The sequence below is a fragment of the Globicephala melas genome, chromosome 12 (assembly GCF_963455315.2).
Source record: "Globicephala melas chromosome 12, mGloMel1.2, whole genome shotgun sequence".
NCBI lineage: Eukaryota > Metazoa > Chordata > Mammalia > Artiodactyla > Delphinidae > Globicephala > Globicephala melas.
In genome coordinates, this window is record NC_083325.1 from 31859743 (window position 1) to 31881926 (window position 22184).

The 22184-nt window shown below is 42.1% G+C and overlaps 1 protein-coding gene across 1 annotated transcript; it reads left to right on the forward strand.

The window, feature by feature from the left end:
- The first annotated feature begins 2221 nt into the window (after positions 1 to 2221).
- On the forward strand, positions 2222 to 8096 carry BMP10 (bone morphogenetic protein 10). Its single transcript, XM_030877722.2, has 2 exons — positions 2222 to 2555; positions 7159 to 8096. The coding sequence occupies exons 1-2, from the start codon at positions 2222 to 2224 to the stop codon at positions 8094 to 8096; spliced, it is 1272 nt and encodes a 423-aa protein (XP_030733582.1).
- The last annotated feature ends 14088 nt before the right edge of the window (positions 8097 to 22184 follow it).

Here is a 22184-nt window from a genome sequence, read left to right on the forward strand (position 1 = left end):
GCCCGTGTCTCCTCCGACCTCTGAAACCAGCGCGCCCGGGGTTATAAGTACCACCACTTACTTGGCTGTCTTGTGGCAGTTACACGCACATGCCTGCCATTCAGAGTTTTGGAGTGTGCGTTGACATCTGTGTGTGTGTATGAAGATAAACGGGTGCTTGTGTCGATGCAGGGCGTGATACAAGGACCCTGCTGGTATGCTGTTGGGAACCTCTGGTAAAGCCTGTAGGATGGGTTATGGCCCTTGGACTCACTCACTTGTGGACCTGTTCAGGGTGTAATCTATTTTCAGTCTACGATTGTCTGTTTAATGTAGGAGCAGAAGCTTTCACTGAAACAGAACATTGAATCAAATCCACATCTATTAAACAAATTAACAATTTTGTAGAGGGTTTTTTTCTTCCCCCCTAAAATACAGCTCTTTCTCTGGTAGTTCAAAAACAATTGCTGTAGGACTTCCCTGGTGGCGCAGTGGTTGAGAGTCCGCCTGCCGATGCAGGGGACACGGGTTCGTGCCCCGGTTTGGGAAGATCCCACATGCTGCGGAGCGGCTGGGCCTGTGAGCCATGGCCACTGGGCCTGCGCATCTGGCGCCTGTGCTCCGCAACGGGAGACGTCCGCGTACCGAAAAAAAAAAAATTGCTGTAAAAACTTGCATTTTAGGAGGGGAAGAATCAGAAGATGACTATAAAGCTTAGGGAGCCTAGAGGAAAAATGGAAAGGGGAACTATTGTAGTTATCCTATTGGGGTAAACATAGGAAAATTTAACTCAGAAACTAAGAGAATATTCCAGTGCACCAAATATATAGACGCAGCCCTCTGAACTCAGCACCAGGGCGTGCACTGAACAGGTCAGAGAGACCCCAGTCCCAATGCCTCAGTGGGAAAAGTACCCCCTGGAGTTGCCCACAGAATCACCCTGTTACTGCCACTAATTAGGGCTGAAAAGTGAGATGACCTTGATTTGTCTTTCCCTACACCAGACACACAATCAATTCCACCATTGTTTTTCAGATCAAGGCATTTAGCATTTTTCACCTTTGTTTGCCAAGCTTTTACTGGAACCGTTTGATGGTCCATTTGATTTAACCATAAAGATGGATTCGGCAGAGATTGTGGTCGTTTTAATAACTCATCACACAGGTGAAGGTCCTGAGCTCCACACCCAGCTACAAACTGTCGCCTGCCTTGGACTGACCATGGACTCCCTGGAGACGGGCTGGGCTGCAGCTTAGTTAATCTGGCTACACCGCCTGTGCCCCAGACTAGGGGAACCCTGGTTAAAAGGTCTGATTGTTTTCTTGTTTCATAAGAGTCAGACTGCCTGGATTCAAATCCTGGCTCTATCACTTTGTAGCTTTGTGACCTCTGGCAACTTATTGAATCTTAGTGACCCACATATGCCATGGGGATAATAACTGGGTTATTATAGGAAGCACATTCGGTGATATATGCAAACACTTAGTACAATGCCTGTTCGTAGGAAAACACCTAATAAATTTTAGTTGCTGTGATAATGAAGCACTTGCCCTATTTTTCAAAAGCCATTTTAGCCAGATCGAATCTGTACCAAAAAGGCTATTGCTCATGAAATTTATACTTTCCTGTTTCTAATAATGTCAACTTGTAAAGATTTATATAAGTTCATTTATATCTGTTAGCTTAACTTGGAGATGTTGGAGATTTGGTTTTTCTTCATAAATGTTTATGTGAGGATGAAAGCCCCATGACTCGCATTAATACATATCACCATTGACGTGTATTGTATTGACTCAGTGTCTATTATATGCATGTGTGAAACTGAACCACGTAAAAGCAGAAATTAGGCGTTCCTGCCAAAAGGAAGTGAATTGAAAGGAGGAGAAGCAGAGCCTTTGCAAGGAGAAAATTGTCCTATCTCTCAGCCAGTGTCAGAATGTGGAAATGTTTACAAAATGCTCATTAAAAGAAAAAAGGATTGCAAGATAGAAACAAAATCTGGTGCACAAGTTTACACTAGGGAGATAAGAAAGGCTAGGCCCCTATGGGGGATTTTGTTATCCAATTACTGCAACCTGATTTTGGGGGGTGAGAGGAAGAGTGGTAGGGGGAGGGAGAGAGGGGAAGTTTCCAAACTTGTCTCCAGTGACACGAGACATTTACGCTCCGCAAGATAAAACTGCCACTTAGAGCCCAGGAGCGCTAAACCTTCCTGGGTTGGCCTGGGGGCTGGAGCAGAGTCATGGGTTCCCTGGCCCTGCAGCTGTGTGCTCTCTCCTGCCTGGTGGCTCACTCGGTTTCTGGCAGCCCCATCATGAGCCTGGAGCAGTCGCCTCTGGAAGAAGATATGCCCCTGTTTGATGATGTCTTCTCAGAGCAAGATGGTGTCGACTTTAACACACTGCTACAGAGCATGAAGAAAGAGTTTCTCAAGACGTTGAACCTGTCGGACATCCCGATGCAGGATGCAGCCAAAGTTGACCCACCAGAGTACATGTTGGAACTCTACAACAAATTTGCAACAGATAGGACCTCCATGCCATCTGCCAACATCATTAGGAGTTTCAAGAATGAAGGTAAGTGGAGATTTTACTGATCAAATTTGGCTTCGAGTTTTTAGAAGCGGTGAGTAAATTTACAATGCATGGAGATGATAAAGGTGAAAACATCTATATAGGGGTGTGTGTACACAGATACCCCAAAACAAGGCACATTTTGGTCTATACTGTTTTCATGGTCATTTTCCAAATATTATTGAAAGGTATTAAAGAATATCTTTTAATCCAACGCCGTAAAGTGTCTACCATTTTGACATTATAATTGGGTCTTTGCAAATTTTCAATTTGAACAGCAGGTAATAAAAAATATTAATGTTGGTCTACCGCTGTACCTTTGTCTGTCATTTTCCAGATAGGGCTCAGTTCCGTTTAGCTTTTAATTGACTACAAAATTTGTCAACTTCTACATAGAATGAAAATGATGACAATAGGTAAAATACAGAAAGTTGTGATTTGCGTTTCGCTCAAACTTTGGGTGAGTTTCCATTTTGTGACCTTATTTAAGAAATGTTCAAACAGGATGGAAACATATTTTAGAGATTCTTCCTAAAGTGTTGTTTTGTTTGTTGTGACATGTATATCCTTGAAGCACTGTTTGTAGTTTCCAGGAAGTGCGCATGGTCCAATTAACGATCCAGCTTATTCTGTGTGTTTATGAAGAGCAATGTACAATCTTTAAATACCAGCGGGAAAAGTGCGTTTTCTGCCCCCAGATCTTTATTCAGTACTAAATCTAATCACTTAGCAAGTTAATCCTTTTTTTAATATAGTGCAAGTAATCAAGAAAATTTTTTTCTAATATCTATGGTAAAAGTTGTGGGTCCAAAGTAACGAATTCTTTCATATTTACCAATTATGCTTTTATAGTCATTAACCAGGTACAAAAGAGGGTTTGGATAGATGTTGGCCAAGTATTCTTGAAAGCAAAAAGGCGGTGACAAGATTTAGCTCAAGATTTGGATTTTTCAGACAGGGTTGACTTAGTAGATGTGGATAATTAGCTTAATTTCTCTGAATCCGAATTTCCTCAACTGTAAATTGGGGACAATATACCTACGTAACACAATTGAGCAATTTCAAAGAGGTTACAGGTAAGAAAGTACTACATTTGCTATGAAGTATTAAACAAATGTCAGTGTTTACTAATGAATTCCTTAAATTCTAGGCATTGGGGGAAATGTTGAATAGGTATTGCTCAGTCCTGGAGATACTATTTGCCTTTAAAATTTAGGTGACTGCCAAAATTTCAAATATTTAGTAACATATTGGAAATGTGACTTAGTGACATTTAGTAACATGATGGAAATGAAAAGCTGAAATTACAGATTCTTTCTGTGGTCAGTCTGAATTGAAAATAAACATCCTCCTTCCCTGGGAAGCCTTCCTAATGTTTCTGAGTGCGGATCCCTGGGTGGCTGGCTCAGGGTGTGGGTGGGAAAGTATTCGCATCCCTGGGGAAAATAGGAGTTTTTCAGTTCTCACTTCTGTGGAGGATTTCGATGGTCCGGGTGAGGAAATGAGCTTCTTATTACTGAATATCAGTGAGGGTAGGAGCAAACCTCTCAGTAGACGACCCAGCTGCCCACACCTCTGCCAGTCCACTGGTGAAAATGCACAGCCCAAGGTCATGAATCCTGCACTGGGCTCGCCCTGTCGGCTGTTATTGTCTTTCTTTGATTCTCTACGTTTGCTCAGTGCAACTCCCTAGGAGACAAAGACCAACAAAACAAAACCAAACCTCCTCCAAATCTAACTAGCAGAGGAAAACAAGTGCTGCTTCAAGGTGGAAAAAGCATGACTTTATTTCCTACCACTGCTTTGACCTCTCCTTGTCATCTTGGGGAGGTCAATTCTCTGCATTGAGGCTTGATTTCTTCCAGAATCAAATGAACAGGATACCAATACCAACATTATAGGGTTATAGTAAGAACTAAATAAAACAATTTGCAAAGCACCTGGCACGTGAAATTGGCTCAGCAAACACTAGCTCCCTTGCCTGAAGTGTAACACCTCCATTATTACTATATTTGCACATGCACAGTGAACTTATTTTTATATCAGCTTTATTGAAGTGTAATGGGCATAAACAATAAACTTCACATATTTAAAGTGTATAATTCGATAGGGTTTGACATATGTTAACATCCATTGGAACCATCACCACCATCAAGATAGTGAACATATTCATACCACCAAAAATGTCCTTGTGCTCCTTGGTAAACCCTTCCTCCCGCTACAGTGAGCTTTTATTGTGCATTTTTCTAAAGGATGGAACAACCAGTCTCTTCCCCTACTTTTGGTCTTCTCATGTTTCCTGTCCAAGGGGAATGAAGTTTTCTCCATTCCTATAAGGGACGGGGGACAACTACCATATTACTTGATGTATTAAGGACACACGTCATGCCCATAAATCAATTCAGTCTGATGCCCAGAATCATCAACTCATCAATATTTTTAAAGTGCTACCTCTGTTTAAAGCATCATGGTAGATTGGAGGCATAGAAGGGAGGTTAAGCTGTGGTACGTGCCATTAGGATGACAATCTAGTTGGGAAAAATCCATTCATATAGACAACTGAAAATCAAGGATGTAAATGGCAAGGTCAAAGGAGAGGTATAGAGGGTAAATACTCAAGTTACCCAGAGAGGAGTGGGCTCCTATATAGGGAGGTGAAGAAGGGAGGGCCCCATAGGGAGAGGTCACAGCTAGATAGATGGAGATGAGGGGGTAGAGCTTTCCAAGGGTCAGAAGAACATATCCAAAGGTGCAGTATACAGTAAAGCAAAGGACTGTTTTGGCAAGTAGTGAAGTTATCAGTCTACTTTATTTTTTATTTTTTTTTTTGCGGTACGCGGGCCTCTCACTGTTGTGGCCTCTCCCGTTGCGGAGCACAGCCTCCGGACGCGCAGGCTCAGTGGCCATGGCTCACGGGCCCAGCCGCTCCACGGCATGTGGGATCTTCCCGGACAGGGGCACGAACCCGCGTCCCCCGCATCGGCAGGCGGACTCTCAACCACTGCGCCACCAGGGAAGCCCCTATCAGTCTACTTTAAATAGGAGACTTTGTTTAATATTTCTACAAATATTAATTGATAAATTGCAATGTTCCATGCTGTAGGGGATGAATGGGAGCTATGACTGGATCAAGTGGTTAAGACCTAATCATAGCTAGCTTTGCGAGCCACGCTAGAGAGTTTAAATTCATTCCAGTGACCTATATTTCTCACTGACAGTGTATGAGATGATTTTCGGTGGTACCCAGAGGAAGCTGTGAATCATGTGAAATCAGTATATGTTTTTATTAAAGTGGATTGAAAAAAATCCACGTAACTATCATCTCGAACCCTCTCATTTCATGAATACTGTTGCTTAGGACAAGTCTAAAAGAGGAAGTTAGTATAAAAACAATAATATCAAGTTAAAGAAAAATATTTAAAAGTACAATCTGGAACAAGGACCTCACTGAAATCATGAATTGGATATACAATTGGGAAAGGCGGCCAAAGATGATAGCGACCCCCTCAGTTGGTGGTCCTCAGCATCTTTGGTGTCATGGAACTTTTTGATTGATGACAGATGTCTTCAGGGATTCCTTGTAGACAGGTGTTACCTGGGACGGGTATAGAGGAGATTTGGACGCCTATAAAATTCTCAGATAAGGTGTCAACATAATAATATTTGGAGGTGTGCTTCTAAGACAACAGGACCTTTACAATTTTATTTCATAAACATTCTGAGTGATTCCTATGTGCTGCACTTCCATGCCAGGTGCTAAGAGTACAAAATTAAGGCAACCAATCTATCCCCAAGGTTCGTTTCCCCTCATTCTTCCTTTTGGAGGACCACAAACCCCAAATTCAAGTGCTGTGACCCCCTTAGTGTTATGCCTATCCTGTTGACCTTGTCAGACTTTGTTGTCTAAAGCAGGGATGAGCAAACTTTTTCTGTCAAGGGCCAGGGAGATGGTAAATATTTTGGGTTTTGTGGGCCGTATGACCTTGGTCGAGACTTAATGGATTTAATTCTGCCATTGTAGTACAACAACAGTCACAAACACAATGCAGAAATGAATGGGTGAAACCCTTTATTTCCAAAAACAGGTGGCAGGCCTGCTTTGGCCTGTGGGCTAGGTTTACCACCCCCTGGTCTACATGGATGTTTCTCAGGAAGACCCCGACTATGTGAGGGTCTCCATCCATTACAAGTACAAATATGAAAAGCCATGACATCGTCACTGAAAAGCTTCAAGAAAAAAACAACCACCACACGTGTCTCGTTTGATAGCTCCTCACTGGTTAGAAAAATTGGGGGCTTGCCTGGACAATCTCCAAGGTCCCTCCCAGGTCTATAATTCTGTAAGCTATGCAAATAAGGCTGGGTGCGTTTTCTCTCATTCAGGAGGCAGCCATTTTCCATTTTAGTCAGCTTAACTCAGTCTAGCGTTCTACCCTTGACCTTCAGTATTCTCTCTTAGAGAATGCTAACACTGTGTTTGTTTTCATTGATTTTCCCTCATTCTCTCTGTATCAAGCCTCCTGAATGGACAGGCACTCTTATTGAATAAATAAGCATCTGTTTTTCTCTGTAACATACTGCAAATGTGATTTCTTTTTTTTTTCAGATCTCTTTTCCCAACCAGCCAGTTTTAATGGGCTCCGAAAATACCCTCTCCTCTTCAACGTGTCCATCCCTCACCATGAAGAGGTCATCATGGCTGAACTCAGGTTGTACACCCTGGTGCAAAGAGATCGCATGATATATGAAGGAGTGGACCGGAAAATTACCATTTTCGAAGTATTAGAGAGCAAAGGGGACCGTGAGGGTGAGAGAAGCATGCTGGTCTTGGTGTCAGGGGAGATCTATGGAACCAACAGTGAGTGGGAGACTTTTGATGTCACCGATGCCATCAGGCATTGGCAAAAGTCAGGCTCATCCACCCACCAGCTGGAGGTTCATATTGAGAGCAAACATGAAATGGAGGATGTTGGCAGGGGACAACTGGAAATAGACACTAGTGCCCAGAATAAGCATGTCCCTTTGCTTGTCGTGTTTTCTGATGACCAAAGCAGTGAGAAGGAGAGGAAGGAGGAACTGAACGAAATGATTGCCCACGAGCAACTTCCGGAAATGGACAACCTGGGACTGGAAGGTTATTCCAGCGGACCTGGGGAAGAGGCTTTGCTGCAGATGAGGTCAAACATCATCTATGACTCCACTGCCCGCATCAGAAGGAACGCAAAAGGAAACTACTGCAAGAGGACCCCGCTCTACATCGACTTCAAGGAGATTGGCTGGGACTCTTGGATCATCGCCCCGCCCGGATACGAAGCCTACGAATGCCGTGGTGTTTGCAATTACCCCCTGGCAGAGCACCTCACCCCCACAAAGCATGCGATTATCCAGGCCTTGGTCCACCTCAAGAATTCCCAGAAGGCTTCCAAAGCCTGCTGTGTGCCCACCAAGCTGGAGCCCATCTCCATTCTCTATTTAGACAAAGGGGTCGTCACCTACAAGTTTAAATATGAGGGCATGGCCGTCTCTGAGTGTGGCTGTAGATAGGAGAGGAGACCTGTGGCTTATTTAATAACTGTACATGTGTATATTTTGTGTTCCTATTTAATGAGATTATTTAATAAGGGTGTACAGATCATAGAAGCTTGCTGCCTTAGGGAATTTGACAGGGCGGTTTTGTTGTAGGAAATGCATAATTTACTCCACAGTCTAGTCCCTTCCAATCTATGTTTCTTTGGACTTGCCATTTCCCGGCAATGCCATCTCTAATAGTAAGTGGCAAGCCCACACTACTTGCCCTTTAGGCCGATTCGAAAGCAACACCCCTAAGCAGAAAAATACTGTCGAGAGAGGTAGATATTTGTGTGTGTATATGTGTACATAGATAAACGTATAAAATCCTTTTGGTTCTATAGAGGCAGATTCTACTCACACACGTGCATAACCCAATCAAACGTGTATATGTTAAAAGACAGTGGGAGGTTCTTGGTCACCTCTTCTCTAGGTAGTATTTCCATCAGGATAATTTGCACCAGGAATTGAACCATCCTGGGAAGTATTACATTTCCGAAATACTACTGGAAATGTAGGGGTAGCTTTTGTCAGTTGAGTTTCTGCTATTACTCAGAGCAGCAGGGCCTGGTAAAGGAGGCTGCATGTTTGAGGGGAAGGGTTATTGGACACAGAAACCAAGTGGCTTCAAGGGGGCAGTGGCCTTAAGGGACAACAGCAAAGAATGAGCCCACAGGGGACCAGTGTGCTCTAGAGGGCAGTGCCTGGTCAAGAAAGGAAAACAGAGGGAACTTCATCTGTTCCTAAGGCAACAGGAAGGCAAGGCCATGTGTATTGGCCTTTATGGCTGCAGAGGGTACAGGAGGTGGGAGGGGCTCTCAGGGGAGGAGGGGCAAAGGATAGAGATGCTGTCCTAGGACGTGTTTGTAAAATTATAAGCAGTTCTAATTGGAGAGTTAAATATTTTGGACAAAATAAAATTAACAAAGACCAAGAGGAGGAAAAATCAGAAGGGATCTGTTTGTTGGACTCTTCTTCCTGTTTTTCTTCAATTCTTCATATTTCTCCTTTGCCTCTGAACCTCTGCTCTTGCTTTTTTCCACCTTTTCCCTTCCCTCCCTCTTTTTTGCCTGAGCACCTTGTGTCCTTCTCCCATTCACATGTCCCCTATCTTCCCTGGCCTTCCCTGGTTTGAGCCCAAAGAGAAAACCTGAAAGCATTTGCTCTTGGGATAAAAGGAGTTAGTGCTCTAATTTCTAGATTTCCCCCTGATATTTTATTTAGTTGAGTTGCTAATATATAAAATGTTTTGTTCATGAAGAATGCTTAAGTGTAAGAAAAAGAGAACCACAGTCCAAATGAATACATTTAAATAAATGAATTAATAAATAGACACACAACCAAATGACTCAAAAGCTAAGCCAGAATTTGGAAATCAGGTTTGCCCCATGATGGAAACCCTGTCGCCTTCCCATCCTTCCCACTCTGCAGTCTTTCTGTTTGGGAACTGGCCAGGACTAAGGGACTGGGAAGTATTCCTGATGACAATGGTCTGGGGCATCTGCCCATTAGTTGGCCAGTTGGAAGGACACTGAGACTTGGTCCCAGTGCCCCCCGTGCAGGACCACAGGCGTTGTGCAGGGAGAACCACAGCAGAGCAGTTCTCAAACTGTTCTGACACCTCCAGGCAGACAATACGGATGGTCCAACCTAGAATCGGGAATGTGGTTTCCAGTCCATTGTCCCCCCTCACCCCACTGAATGCTTCTTTAAGAAGGCTTGCACTTTTTTTTTTTTTTTTTTACCCTGCGAAAACATCAGCCTTGCTTTCACAAACGTCTGGGGTCATAATCTCATCTTGCCCTAGAAAATAGAGGCAAGGGAAGCTATTTTGAAGGACACTTTGCCCAATTTGGCCCTCAGCTCTGCACGTCTGTTGTCCACTGGTATCCAGAGGGTGAGTGGGAGAATCCATTGCCCCTGGAAGAGTGGTATTCTGGCCATCAGTGGGTATACAGTGATTGACAATTTGAGAGAGCCAGGCGACTCAGAAGCATTCATTTATGGGATACCCTCCATAGAAAATGGTGTGCTTGCGTGTATGTGTGTGTGTGTGTGTGTAACTGGCTTTATAGAGCCAAGCTCAGTGCCCTCCATGGGATGGGGTACATCCTTTACATCCACGGTACATACTGGACACTCATATACTCTACGGTACTTCTTATCCTTTCTAAAGGACACTGTAATAGACATACGGTAAAACCTTGGTTGAATGGGATTGTTCTAGCTAGATACAAATCAAGCAGAATTTTCTTTTATATGTAAAATACATAAGACAGTGGTATGCTGGTGAATGCTTTATACCCAGCAGTGGCGGGGTACGGGTTGTGGGGAGGGAATAGCTCCGATTTGGGGGTTTCAATGGCGCAGATACCCCCTCCATGGCCTACTTCAAGCTACCAAGGTGATGTCAACTGGTTTGCAAAATACCCGCAAACGTAACCGTAAGCTCTCGGGAGCCACGCATGACGACTCTGGTACCCTCCTGCTATTAGCACGCTGATATTAGAACACTAAAGATGTGACGTGCCAGGCTCTGCTCTCCTCATGCCCTCTGCTGGCTCTGCCAGGTTCCTAGAGAAGCTTTGTTATGAGCCCTTATAGTCACCCTTCCGTTAAAGGGATGTGAAAATCTAGGCTGTTGGCAATCAGATGTTTCTCCTTTTACCACAGTCCAGAGGTAAACACGCGTTTCTAAGATTCTCTTCTACCCTATGGAAAGAGTGCAGAAAGCCACCTATTGGTTATTCAAATGTTGCTAGTTACATTTTTTTTTTTTTTTTTTTTTTGCTTTCTTGTCATCAAACAATTAAAACACACCGACCATAAATAGAGGAGGCCTGCCAGCTCCCCTCAGGCCTCCTGAAGCATGCTCGCAATTCCTTTACCTCACTGCATGAATATGAAGCCAGGAAGGTGTCAGATCCTTCGGAAAGTAGAACTCACCACTGTCTTCTCTGGTCATAGACCTTTGCTATATGCCACACCTGTCTTTTTTACACTTTTATGGCGGAATTATCATCGCTGAAGTTGATAAACCTAAATGACTCTTGAGAAAGGTAGCAGGGGGACTTTGGCAGCCAACAACCAAAATATTCATGTAAAAGTTTCTAGGCTTCCTACTATTTATTGATGGATATATTTATTTTTTGTAATATAGTGTAGAATACCAAATATTTTATTTTTATGTTTGTGGTTCCCTCTTGGATAAAAGAGTCTTCTGTGCTTTTCAAATAGTACCTTCCCCTGAGTATGGCTCCTCTACAGTGTATGGCCTGTATTTTCGTCTCTATCTTTTTGCATCAACATTTCCTGTTACTTCGAGGAGCCTTGCCAGAAGCTTGCCGTAACTGTGTATATTTGTATCTTGTAGGCATGCTGTGAGCCCCTTGGCATATTCACTGATTTCCAAATAGGACAGTTTTAACTGAAGTGTAGGTGTTCCAGAAAATATTTAACCAATAAATATCATTCTCATAAGCTGACACTGTCATTTTACTGTGAGAGGCAAATGTCAGGCTGTGAGGGACGATGTCTGCTGCTCAGTGAATGGAGACGGTATTTAATGGGGCCCTTTCTTGCCCCTAAACTGGTGCTTCCCCTCTGACTGTATTCATCACCTTCAATGACCTACCATTTCAGAGACCCAATTGGACAAATCCATTTGTAATTGGAAGCGTTACTCTCTAAATGTAAAAAAAAAAAAAGCTAATTTAGTGATTTCCCAAAAGAATCAGTCTCAAGGTACCTAAATTTTTTCCCTGCATATAATTTGTTTTAGAAATTAATGGCAAATATTTTTCCCAGAAATTAATGTTAGTAAATATTTTGGTATCCTTTGGAATCTATATTCTCTAAGTAAAAGATATTTCTATGGAAAGGAATTTTACATACGGCTTCTTACTGGACTGTTCAAGAGACCGTACAGTCCAGCAGTGTTTTAGCAAAGCCCTTTACAATTTGTCTGGAACATTGAGGGGACGCTGCCCTATCTGAAGGCCTCGGATCTTTTCACAGAGTCACCGCGTTGTACTTAGCCCTTTTCGGATCTGGTAAAATTGCAATGCTTCTGTGACCCTGTGCATTTTCTTGTCTCCAACAAGGACATTTGATTTCACACATTAGATAGAAGGCAAGTAGATAACGTTGTATCAGAGCAGCATAAAAGGGTGTTTCTGGGTGTGGAAATGTATCTGAACAACCCTGTCAAGGAATGCCCGTTTGTCGTGATCCGCATGTTCCTATCACACGTGAGCACTTGTTTTGTGAGTGTCTGGCCTGATTGCCGTGGGGATGTCGACGTGTTCGTGCCCACCTAACGAGCCTCCACAAACATGGGAAATCCACGAATCCCACGGTCACACCGAACCAGCTGAAGCATGTTCATGTTTTCGTGTAAAACCCTGTCCAAATTTACATAGTAATTATTAGACTACAGTGAAGATGGAAATAAATATTTTACACTGTGTTCATAAGCCACATGTGTACATTCAGAATCATCTTGTTAAATAAAATGGAAAAATTATTTTGACAATAATTATGTGCAGCTTATTTTTCCTCGAGATGAAATCTTTTCTGCGTTCCCTGCCTCCCTTTTTTGTTTCTTTTCTTTTCTTTTCTTTTCTTTTTAACGTTTCTTTTTCACAGTCTATCCAGATGGAGTAGAGCTTCCTGCTATGTTCGTAGAGCACGGCCTGAAGAATCGATGAGTTGGTTTTGGCTTCTAAGTGGTCTCACCAGAGAGTGAGGATACGCTTCTCCCATTTTACACAACTTTCTGTGAATCCCAACAATACCAGAGACATACATAGACAATGAACTTGTCTCCTCTTTGTCAATAATTGTGAAATATTTCTTCTTTGAGTTTGGAATGAGGCAGATTAAACAGAAATTACTTTAGGAGACATATCTAGGCTAAATTTCACTGAAATTTGATTACCGAAACTTTACAGAATCTCAAGCTTAGAAGGGAATTTTGAAGTTATCTGAGGGCCACTCCCTCTGGCAGCCACCAAAGTACTTTTCATCTTTTCCGCAAATATTAGTGATGAGAAGGGAACACACTACCTTCTTAAGGGCAGCTGGTACGTTTTTAGAGGGATTGCTTTGTACTCATTTCATCAAATAGGTTAGTTCATCATGCCCACGAGTTACTGCAGGAGAGACAAAGGTAAGCAGAAAGTCGCTAGCGTTCTTCCTTATATGGAACTGAAGACTCTCCTGGGGTCCCTCAAAACTTCCCTGTTCCCAACTCTTGTGAACACCTAATCCATCTTCATGACATCCCTCTGGCTTGCAGACAGCTCTCCTGTCCTTCTGCATCCACTGTCCCCCTTTTCCTGTAATAGTGTGTGTTTGAACACATGGCCAGAAACTGCGGGCTCCCTCGGCCAGCTGGAAACAGAAGGAAGGCCTGCACCTAGGCTAGACTTGGGCCCTGAGAGGGTAATAGGCCTGGTGGACAAACAGATGCTGCTGCCTGTCCTGGAAGGAAGTTCACTCTATAGAAGAATGTGGGATTTGAAGGACATGGAGACATTCCCAGGTGGGCACCAAATCCTTCCCTCAGACAATCAACCTGCCCCTCTTTTGGAGGGGATCCTCCAGTGTGCTGGCCGGTGGGCTATATCTGGCAAGTGCGTCAGCAGGGAGCACGACCCTTGTTCCCGGTATCAGGAGGAGTGATAAAGGCAGGACAAGAGTTCCAGTCCTGGAGGAAAGGGGGCTGAGAACCCGAGATGGGGCCTAGGCCAGGGCTGGACTGAAAAAACCTTTGAAAAGCCATTCTTATGATTTGATTTTGAATTCTTTAGCAACACATTCATTCTCTTCTGTAAACAATTCCATTTCTGAGTGCCTCTCCCAGTGTGGAGCTTGGACTGTTCTCCACCCGTGGTCTGACTTGAGCATGGCAGCGCAGAACCAGCCACCGTCGTTGCGGAAGTTTCTCATATACTGATAGAGCCTAGCATCGCGTTGGGCAGACAGGGCTGCAAGCGATTTGGGGGGTAGTTTGTCTACAAAGTAAGATAAAAAATTATTTTCAAATCTTAGATTATGCGTTTAATAATATTTACAGGTTCTACTAGTGCTCCTAAGGCGAATTGATCTTTGTGGTGTTACAGGAAAATAATGCCATGAGACGGACTGCACGTGGCTCCAGTCACATGACGAGAGCCCGCTTTTGTGCAGAAGTGACTATTTGTAAATAAGGGGCCTGTTTGGAGAAGGTGAGAGCTTGTTAACTTGGGTGGTTATAAATGGATTATGCGATTATCTCCAACTCACTCTTCCAAACTGTCAGTTTACAAGAACCAGCTCCTGCACCCTCTTAACCTTCCTCAGAGCATTCACACAGATCCAAAGGAGCTGGTATCACCCCAAGGAGAAAGCCCAGAAACACACAGACACCCCAATCCATTTTTACTCTTAAATGTGATTCTGAGACTCTTATACAAACTTTGGGCCACTCACTTCAAATTAAGATGCTTTGGTGGGAAGTGGGAAGCGCTGTCGTCAAATCGGGTTTCAGCAGAAAATTTTCACTCACAGGACACAAGGCCAGGTTTCTCCCATAGCATGGAAGTGGTGCTAGAAAAATCCAGTTCTAACCCCTCATTAGTATTTTTGCCTAAAATGTATGACATAACCTGACCACTTATGAGGAAATATCAGATGAATCCGTTTGGAGAACATTCTAGAAAATAACCAGACTGTACTCTCTAAAATCCTCGGTGAAAGGCAAAGAAAAACTGAGGAACTGTTAGAGATTAAAAGAGGCTAAAGAGACATGACAACCATATGCAACACATGATCCTGGACTGGATCCTAGATCCCCCCAGAAAGGGCAAAAGGACCTTCTCTTTTTGTTAAGTCCACTACTGCTCAGCTAGCAGAACTCTATCAACCATACACTCTCAAATGAGAGTCATTTAAAAAAATCATGGCTATTGGTGTTTCTCTGAAACTGTGAGACGTCATAGGGGAGGAGTAACCGGGCTTTTGCCCAATGTAATCTGCAAGAAGCAAGCAAGCGGCATTCAAAATAAGACCTTCGCCAGTGGGTAAACTTGACAGAAGGAAGAGAGCGGAGGGGAAACTGTTCATCCGCGTGGCAAATGTGATGTCAGTACATGAGCTGCCGCCAAACATTTTCCTGAAATAGCCAAGCTCAACACTCCATTCCCCGAAAAGAAGCATGCTTTTCAGGCAGTAAACCATCTGTTTCAAGTGTTTAGAAAATGATTCTCCAATCACTGGTAATTTAAACTTCCTTATACCCCAGTTCAATGTTTGATAAGGGAAGAGTGCTAACAGGATGGGAACTGAGTTACTATATTAAGAAACGCATCGAGAACAAAAACCAGCCCCCTGCAGCTATTTTGTTTATGCTCCAGATCCATCTGTTTTAATTAACATAGTATTTACATGAGACCAGCTCCTGTTACCTCTTTTGCTGCCACTGTCACATGTTCCGTTCTTTAAGGTTTTCTGGTTTTGTTTTTTGTTTGGGGTTTTTGTTGTTGCTTTTTTAAAAAAGCTTCTACAAAAGCACAACACAGTGAAATCATGTTATCGCATCCTAACCCCCAAGGGCCAGGCACTCTCGCTTCGTATAGTATGGGGTCAGGTATTAGGTTGCTAGATAAAATACATGATGTCCAGTTAAATTTGAGTCTAAGATACACAATGAAAAATTGTTGAGTATGTCTCAAATATTGCATAGGACATGGATATACTCAAAATGTATTCGTTGTTTATCTCACTCCAAATTTAATTGGGTGTCCTGTGTTTTACTTGCTAAATTTGGCAGTCTTTGTTGGTTATTGCTCAGAAGTTTCCTTGAGGGGAGAGAGCTGGAGGAAATGAAGTACTTCTTCCATCGATTCCCTAAAGGATTACTCAGAGGATCACAAATCAAACCTAGCAGTGTTCATTTTTGAAGGACAGCTTTGAGATTTGACGTTGAAATCCACTTGACCACGATACCTAATATTAAAAACAGGAGCAAATCCCTAACACCCCCTCTTCCTCATTTCCCTGGAAATCTTACCTTCAGAGTTTCCATTTTTCATGTTGAATTTACCTATTTTGGATTTTTTTGTATTCGCAAAAGTGAAATTGCTGGAGAAAAAGGATGTGTACATTTAGACTATATCATTCTGAGAGATACTACCAAGGTACTCTCCAAAATGCTATACCACATCATACCCCATCAGCTGTATGCAAGAGGTCTGTTTCTGTAGTTTCCAATATTCAATTTATCGCTTTTTTCTTAATAGATATTGGGATGGTTGAGATGTGTCCCCCCTCAAACTATATGTTGAAGCTCTAACCCCTAGTACCTCAGAGTGTGACCTTATTTTAAAATAGGGTCTTCAAAGAGGTAGCCAGGTTAAAATGAGGTCACTAGCATGGTCCCTAACCCAATATGACTGGAGTTCTTATAGAAAGGGCAAATTTGGACACAGACACAGACATGCACACAGGGAGAACACCTCGTAAAGATGCAGGAATGCCAAAAATTGTCAGCAAACCACCAGAAGCTAGGGTAGAGGCATGGGATGAATTCTCCATCACAGTCCTCAGAAGGAACCAACCTTGCAGACACCATAACCTTAGACTTTTAGCTTCTAGAACTGTGAGGCTATCCATTTCTGTCGTTCAAGCCACTCAGTGTGTGATACTTTGTTATGGCATCCCTAGGACACTCATACAGATGCTAATTACAATAAATTTAATTAAATAAATTTAACTTTATTTCTTCAATGATTGGTGAGTTTGAATATATTTTTAAATATTTCTTGATTAATCCTCTTTATTCCATCAATAGACTTGTCCTGTCTCTTACCCATTGTTCATATTCTTCCAGCTGATTTGTTGGAATCTATATATTATGTGCAATTAATCCTTTGTTTTATGCTACCAGTGGTTTTCCCAGTTTGTTGCTTATCTTTCAACTTTTCAAACATATTGTATTTGGCATTCAAAGTCTTACATTTTCACTTAGTCAGACCTGTCAGTCTTTTCCTTTGTGGCTTCTTGGTTTTGTGTGTCATGCTTAGAGGTGCTTTCCCTGTCTCAAAATTATTAAAATGTTTCGCTGGCCAAGTAATATTTGGCCCAGCTTAATGAAATAGTCAAAGGAAGGAGAAGAAGTGAAGAGAATAGGAAAGTTTTTCCTGGCTAGGACTAACTAACATAAGCCAATTTCACACTGGACCTAGAAAAAGTTTAAAGCTTTGTTTTCTCCTGCAGGTTCTTTAAAAACCTCTTATTTTGCAATTGCCTTTGACTCTGCAGCTCCTGTGACTTGAGGGTTGACTGCTGACTCCTGCAAAACCCACAGAACCAGGGGTCCACCCAGGCTCTTTTGTACTAATGTCCCATTGTGTCTTTAGGCGATCTTATAGGATGGTGTTCCTATCATGCACCACTGTATAAGGAACCATACCCAAAGAATGCTTTGAACAATAACAATCATTTATTTTGCTCATGAATCTGGGGGCTGATTAGGCTCCAGGGGGAGAGGCTTCCTTCGCATCTCAGGCAGTCAGATGGTGGCCAGGGCTTTGTCATCTCCAAGACTTCCTCGTTCACGTGTGTGGCATCTGACCTGGGGCACCTTGGGTCTCTTTCTCTGTCTCTCCATGCTATCTCTCCATGTGGCTACCTCAGGGTAACCAGAGTTCTTCTACAGTGGCAGAAGGTTTCCAGGGTGCATGTCTAGCCTTGAAAGACAGGCAACATCACTTCTGCCATATTCTATCTGTAACCAGCAAGCTCATGATTTGACTCCATCTTCCAAAGTGATGTGTGTTGATGAAACTTCAGCCATCTTTTAAAATCCCCATAGCTAATATCTAAGAAATCTCAAAGGTGATTCTCTTTTTTCTGTGCTCTTCCCACACTGGGGCCACAGGAAACACACGCATTCTTGGCCCTGCCTAATCCTGAGACAGCGAGTACCCCCTGCTTGGCAGTAACTGTTCTGCACGCCTCCACCAGAGCAGGTCACCAGCTCATCTTTTGACCTTAGAGTTCCTGGATGGGGCTCAGACTTGAGTCATCCAGGTGCCACCCTGCAAACATAGGAAACATCTATCAGGATCTCAGAGGGGTGTAATTTGGAGCAACTCTGACTACACACGGGGTGAAGGACAAGCATTCTTTCCTCTCCCCTCAATTCCAAAAATAAGAGCTTGTTTAAGTAAATGAAGATACATTCAAAATGAATGAATAGTCACTAAAATCAAGTTTTGAAAGATATCTGTAGGCATGGCAAATCCTTCCTTAATCGGAAAATTTTTTTCTTAAATTAAGTCAAATCATGATAGGCCTTTAAACTTGGTGACTCAAGATAGCTAAGCAATGTGTTTAAGCTAAAGTTAGAGGCCTCTTTCAGCTCTTTTGGTTTATTTTATTTTAAAGCTCTATTTGGAATTCTTGATCTTTGGACAAAGGAGTTGCAGAAAAATTAAGTAACTTAACTAAAGTCATCTAATCAGTCAGTGGAAGACTTAATCACAAGACCTAGATATATCATAACCTCAGGTGACCAAGATGTTTTTAGTAAAGTTACCTCTTAAGATTTGCCTCAATACTGATTTGTTTTAATGAGGAGCAAACAAATAGAACATTCCAGATGCTTCTAGACTATAATCTGCATTTTCTAAACCTTCATGAATGTGGTTGTTCAAAAGCCAGATTTTGACAAATACTGCCAAGCAATATTATTTAGTAAGTAGGGATTTACGTAATGTGGTTGGATGCCACTGGCTTGAGGAGTTGCAAAGTGAGAAGCAAAGTGCTTTTGAGACAGCCCAGGACATGTGTTGAAAAGCTACGTGTGGAGTTAAGTAAAGGTTGAAGGCAGTGTGGATTCACATGGCAAGTACAGTAACCAAGTCCCATGATCCATCACCTTTGGGTTTGTTGTTTTTTGCCATGGCAACTGCTTATCTTTGGTAGATGTTTTTGGATCCAGAGCTGACACTTGAGGAAGTAGCTTTTCTTAACTGGCTTGACAAACAAAGACTAAATATGAAAATTCAGCAACACAGCAAGAGATTTCCACAAGGAGGATATTAAGGGCTTTATTATAACTGCTCTCTTCATCATCACACAGTAATGTCAAAAGACGCTGAATGGAGAATACTGGTTTCTCCGAGCTCTGATATTCACCAGTAAGATGCAGTTAATCAACTACCTACAGCTAATATGAGCCCTTTAGATCTACTACTAGTGCTATTACTAGCACAATAACTTAAAATCAATAGTAGAAGGATCAAACTATTTGCCTCTAACCCTTGTGCCCAGGCAAATCAGACCAACTTGGAGTTCCATTGTCAGATTTCAGACTTTGTTATGTCACTCTGAGCTGTATGGCTGTCTCGTGTACCGGTACAGCCCTACTTCCTGTCTTCTTCTTAAGCCATCAAGGGATCCCACCATTCTCTTTGCACTGTCTAAAACAGGGATGGCAACCCCAGAGGCCAGGCAAGTAACATACACAGGTGAGGAGACCTGGAGACTGAGGACCACCGGAGGGCTCAGCCTCCAGCTGTTGGCGGCAGCAGCAGCTGTGAGGTTCCAGACAATTGTTGCTGTAGTAGTTTAGGACTGGGTGTGCCAGATTTTCCAATTTTAAGATAAATTAGAAATCTGAAATTTTATTTTTTTAAGTTTTCCATCTGATTCCAGAAAGTGTCTACATTCTGGGAATTACAGATAATACACCTGTGAGCCTAATTTGGCCCATAAGCTACTTCTTTGCCCTTTCTGGCCTTGAGGTTGGTTGGGACACTGGGAGAATCATAATCCTCCTGAGTGGGACCATGACTTTTCTCACTGAACCCAGCAATCATGTCCAGAAATGGAACTGTTCCTCTTGAGGCTCATTCTCTGTTTGACTACCAGCTGCTTCTCTTGATGAGATGGACCAGGAGTTGGGTCAGGGGTTTCCTTGGCATCACCTCCCTTCCCAGTTCTGGGAAGTTTACCTCTGCTACCTGTAGATGCAGAGCCGACAGCCTGTCCCCAGTGGGCCTGTTGAGGCATGCCCTTGATCCTGGCACTATTTCTACAGCTCAACATTAGAATGAGACTTTCTTCAGTAAAGAAGTGTCCTGTGTCAGTGGTTCTCAATGGTTCTCAAGCTAGTTTGTGCATTAGAATCATCTGAGAAATAATTTTTAAAACAAGAGTCCTGGTCTTAGCAAAGAGAATCACATTGAGTCAAATGGATATAATGTCGGGCAGCAGTTCTCAAATGTTTTCTTCTTAGGGCTCCTTCACATCCTTAAAAATTATTGAAGACCCCAAAGAGCTTGTGTTTATGTAGGTTATAGCTATTGATATTTACTCTATTAGATATTTAGACTGACAAGTTAAAAAATGTATTTATCAATTCAGCTTAAAATTAACAAACTCATTGTACATTAATATAAAGAACATATTTTTGTGAATAATAAATATGTTTTCCAAAGCAAAATTAATGTCATAAGAAAATTGGCATTGCTTTACAATTTTGCAAAAATGTTTCAGTGTCTGGCTTAATAGAATACAACTGCATTCTCCTACCATTCGATTTGTTTGAAGTAGATGACGGAAATGTGACCTCTTACAAGTTTGCTGCAGAAAAGGGAGACATTTTAATAGCTTGTTCAGATAATTGTGGGTATTCTTCTTGGATCTTACACTAAAACTCAATCAATGATAGTTTCTTAAATGTTAAGTGCAAGGTAAAATCTTAAACGATATCAATGAACTCTTTGTAATTAGTTACATTAAAAGCCATTGGTCTTCTTGCACTTTTAATGGATCTTTGAGCCAAGAGGGATTCTATAATATCATGCATTCGTTATTTAGAAAGTATTTGTTCACAGATCTTCTAAATGTTGACACATTTCACGTACAATATCAACACATATCTTGTGGCCTCTGGAAAACTCCATGAATGAGAGTGATTAAAAGCAAATCATGTCTTATTATGAAAATAGCTTTGACCTGTGCAGACCCTCTCATGTAGCAAAAAGAGCCCTTGCCTAAAAATATATAGATCCAGATTCTACCTCAGGCTGTGCTACTAACTAGCTAACAGACCTGAAGAAAGTTTCTTCACCTTTTTATGGCTCAGTGTCTCAACGGTAAAATGAAGTTTGGAACTCAAATCAGTGTTTATCAATGGGACACCGCTGGCATTCAAGGCAGAAAAATTTGTCGTTGTGAAGGACTGTCCCTCATGCTACAGGACATTTAATATCCCTGGCCACAGGGAACCATAATGGAAAAGAATATGAAAAAGAATATATATTTGTGTGTGTGTGTATATATATATATATATATATATATACACATATATATATATATACACATATACATACATGAATTACTTTGATGTACACCAGAAACTAACACAATATTGTAAATCAACTATACTTTAATGAAAAAAAGAAAAAAAATCCCTGGCTCCCCGACTAAATACAAGTAACACCACACTCCAACTTCAATCATTGTAACACACCCAGGTGATATTGCCTCCAGCAGAGACCTATTGGACTAAATGAACTGTAAGTTTCCTTTCAGTTCTGAATCTAATTCTATTAAACAAGTGGGAAAATAACGTATTTTAAATTTAATGTATTTTAAATTTCTATTTTGGGGTGTGTGTGTGTGTGTGTGTGTGTGTGTACACATTACTTAGGTGTTGTGGACATTCTTAAATATACCTGCTTTGAACAAATGTTTGCGGCCACTCTGGTCTAGTGACATGGAAGGTAACAAAATTAGAAGAGCAAAGAAGGGTCAGCCGGAAGGAGAAAATAGAAATAGGAGGAAAATTCACATTCTGGCCACAGTTTTACAAACTAATAGTGGATAGTGCTTTGGCCAGAGGTGTGGAAAGGAAGAGGTCAGTTCTCCCTAGACTACCAAGCTTTGTGGAACCTATAGATGGCCATGCAATCATCCTTCAGCCAGGCCTGCCTCCTTTCTGCTCCCCAAGGGTCAATGTGGCATAGTGGCGAAAAGCCTTGGTGCTGGAGCCAGCCTGCCTGTTACTCA

Excerpts from the sequence above, each read along its gene's own strand:
- BMP10 (XM_030877722.2), top strand. The coding sequence starts at position 2,222 with ATGGGTTCCCTGGCCCTGCAGCTGTGTGCTCTCTCCTGCCTGGTGGCT. Across the intron at positions 2,556-7,158 it reads TAGGAGTTTCAAGAATGAAG|ATCTCTTTTCCCAACCAGCC; the intron begins GTAAGTGGAGAT and ends TTTTTTTTTCAG.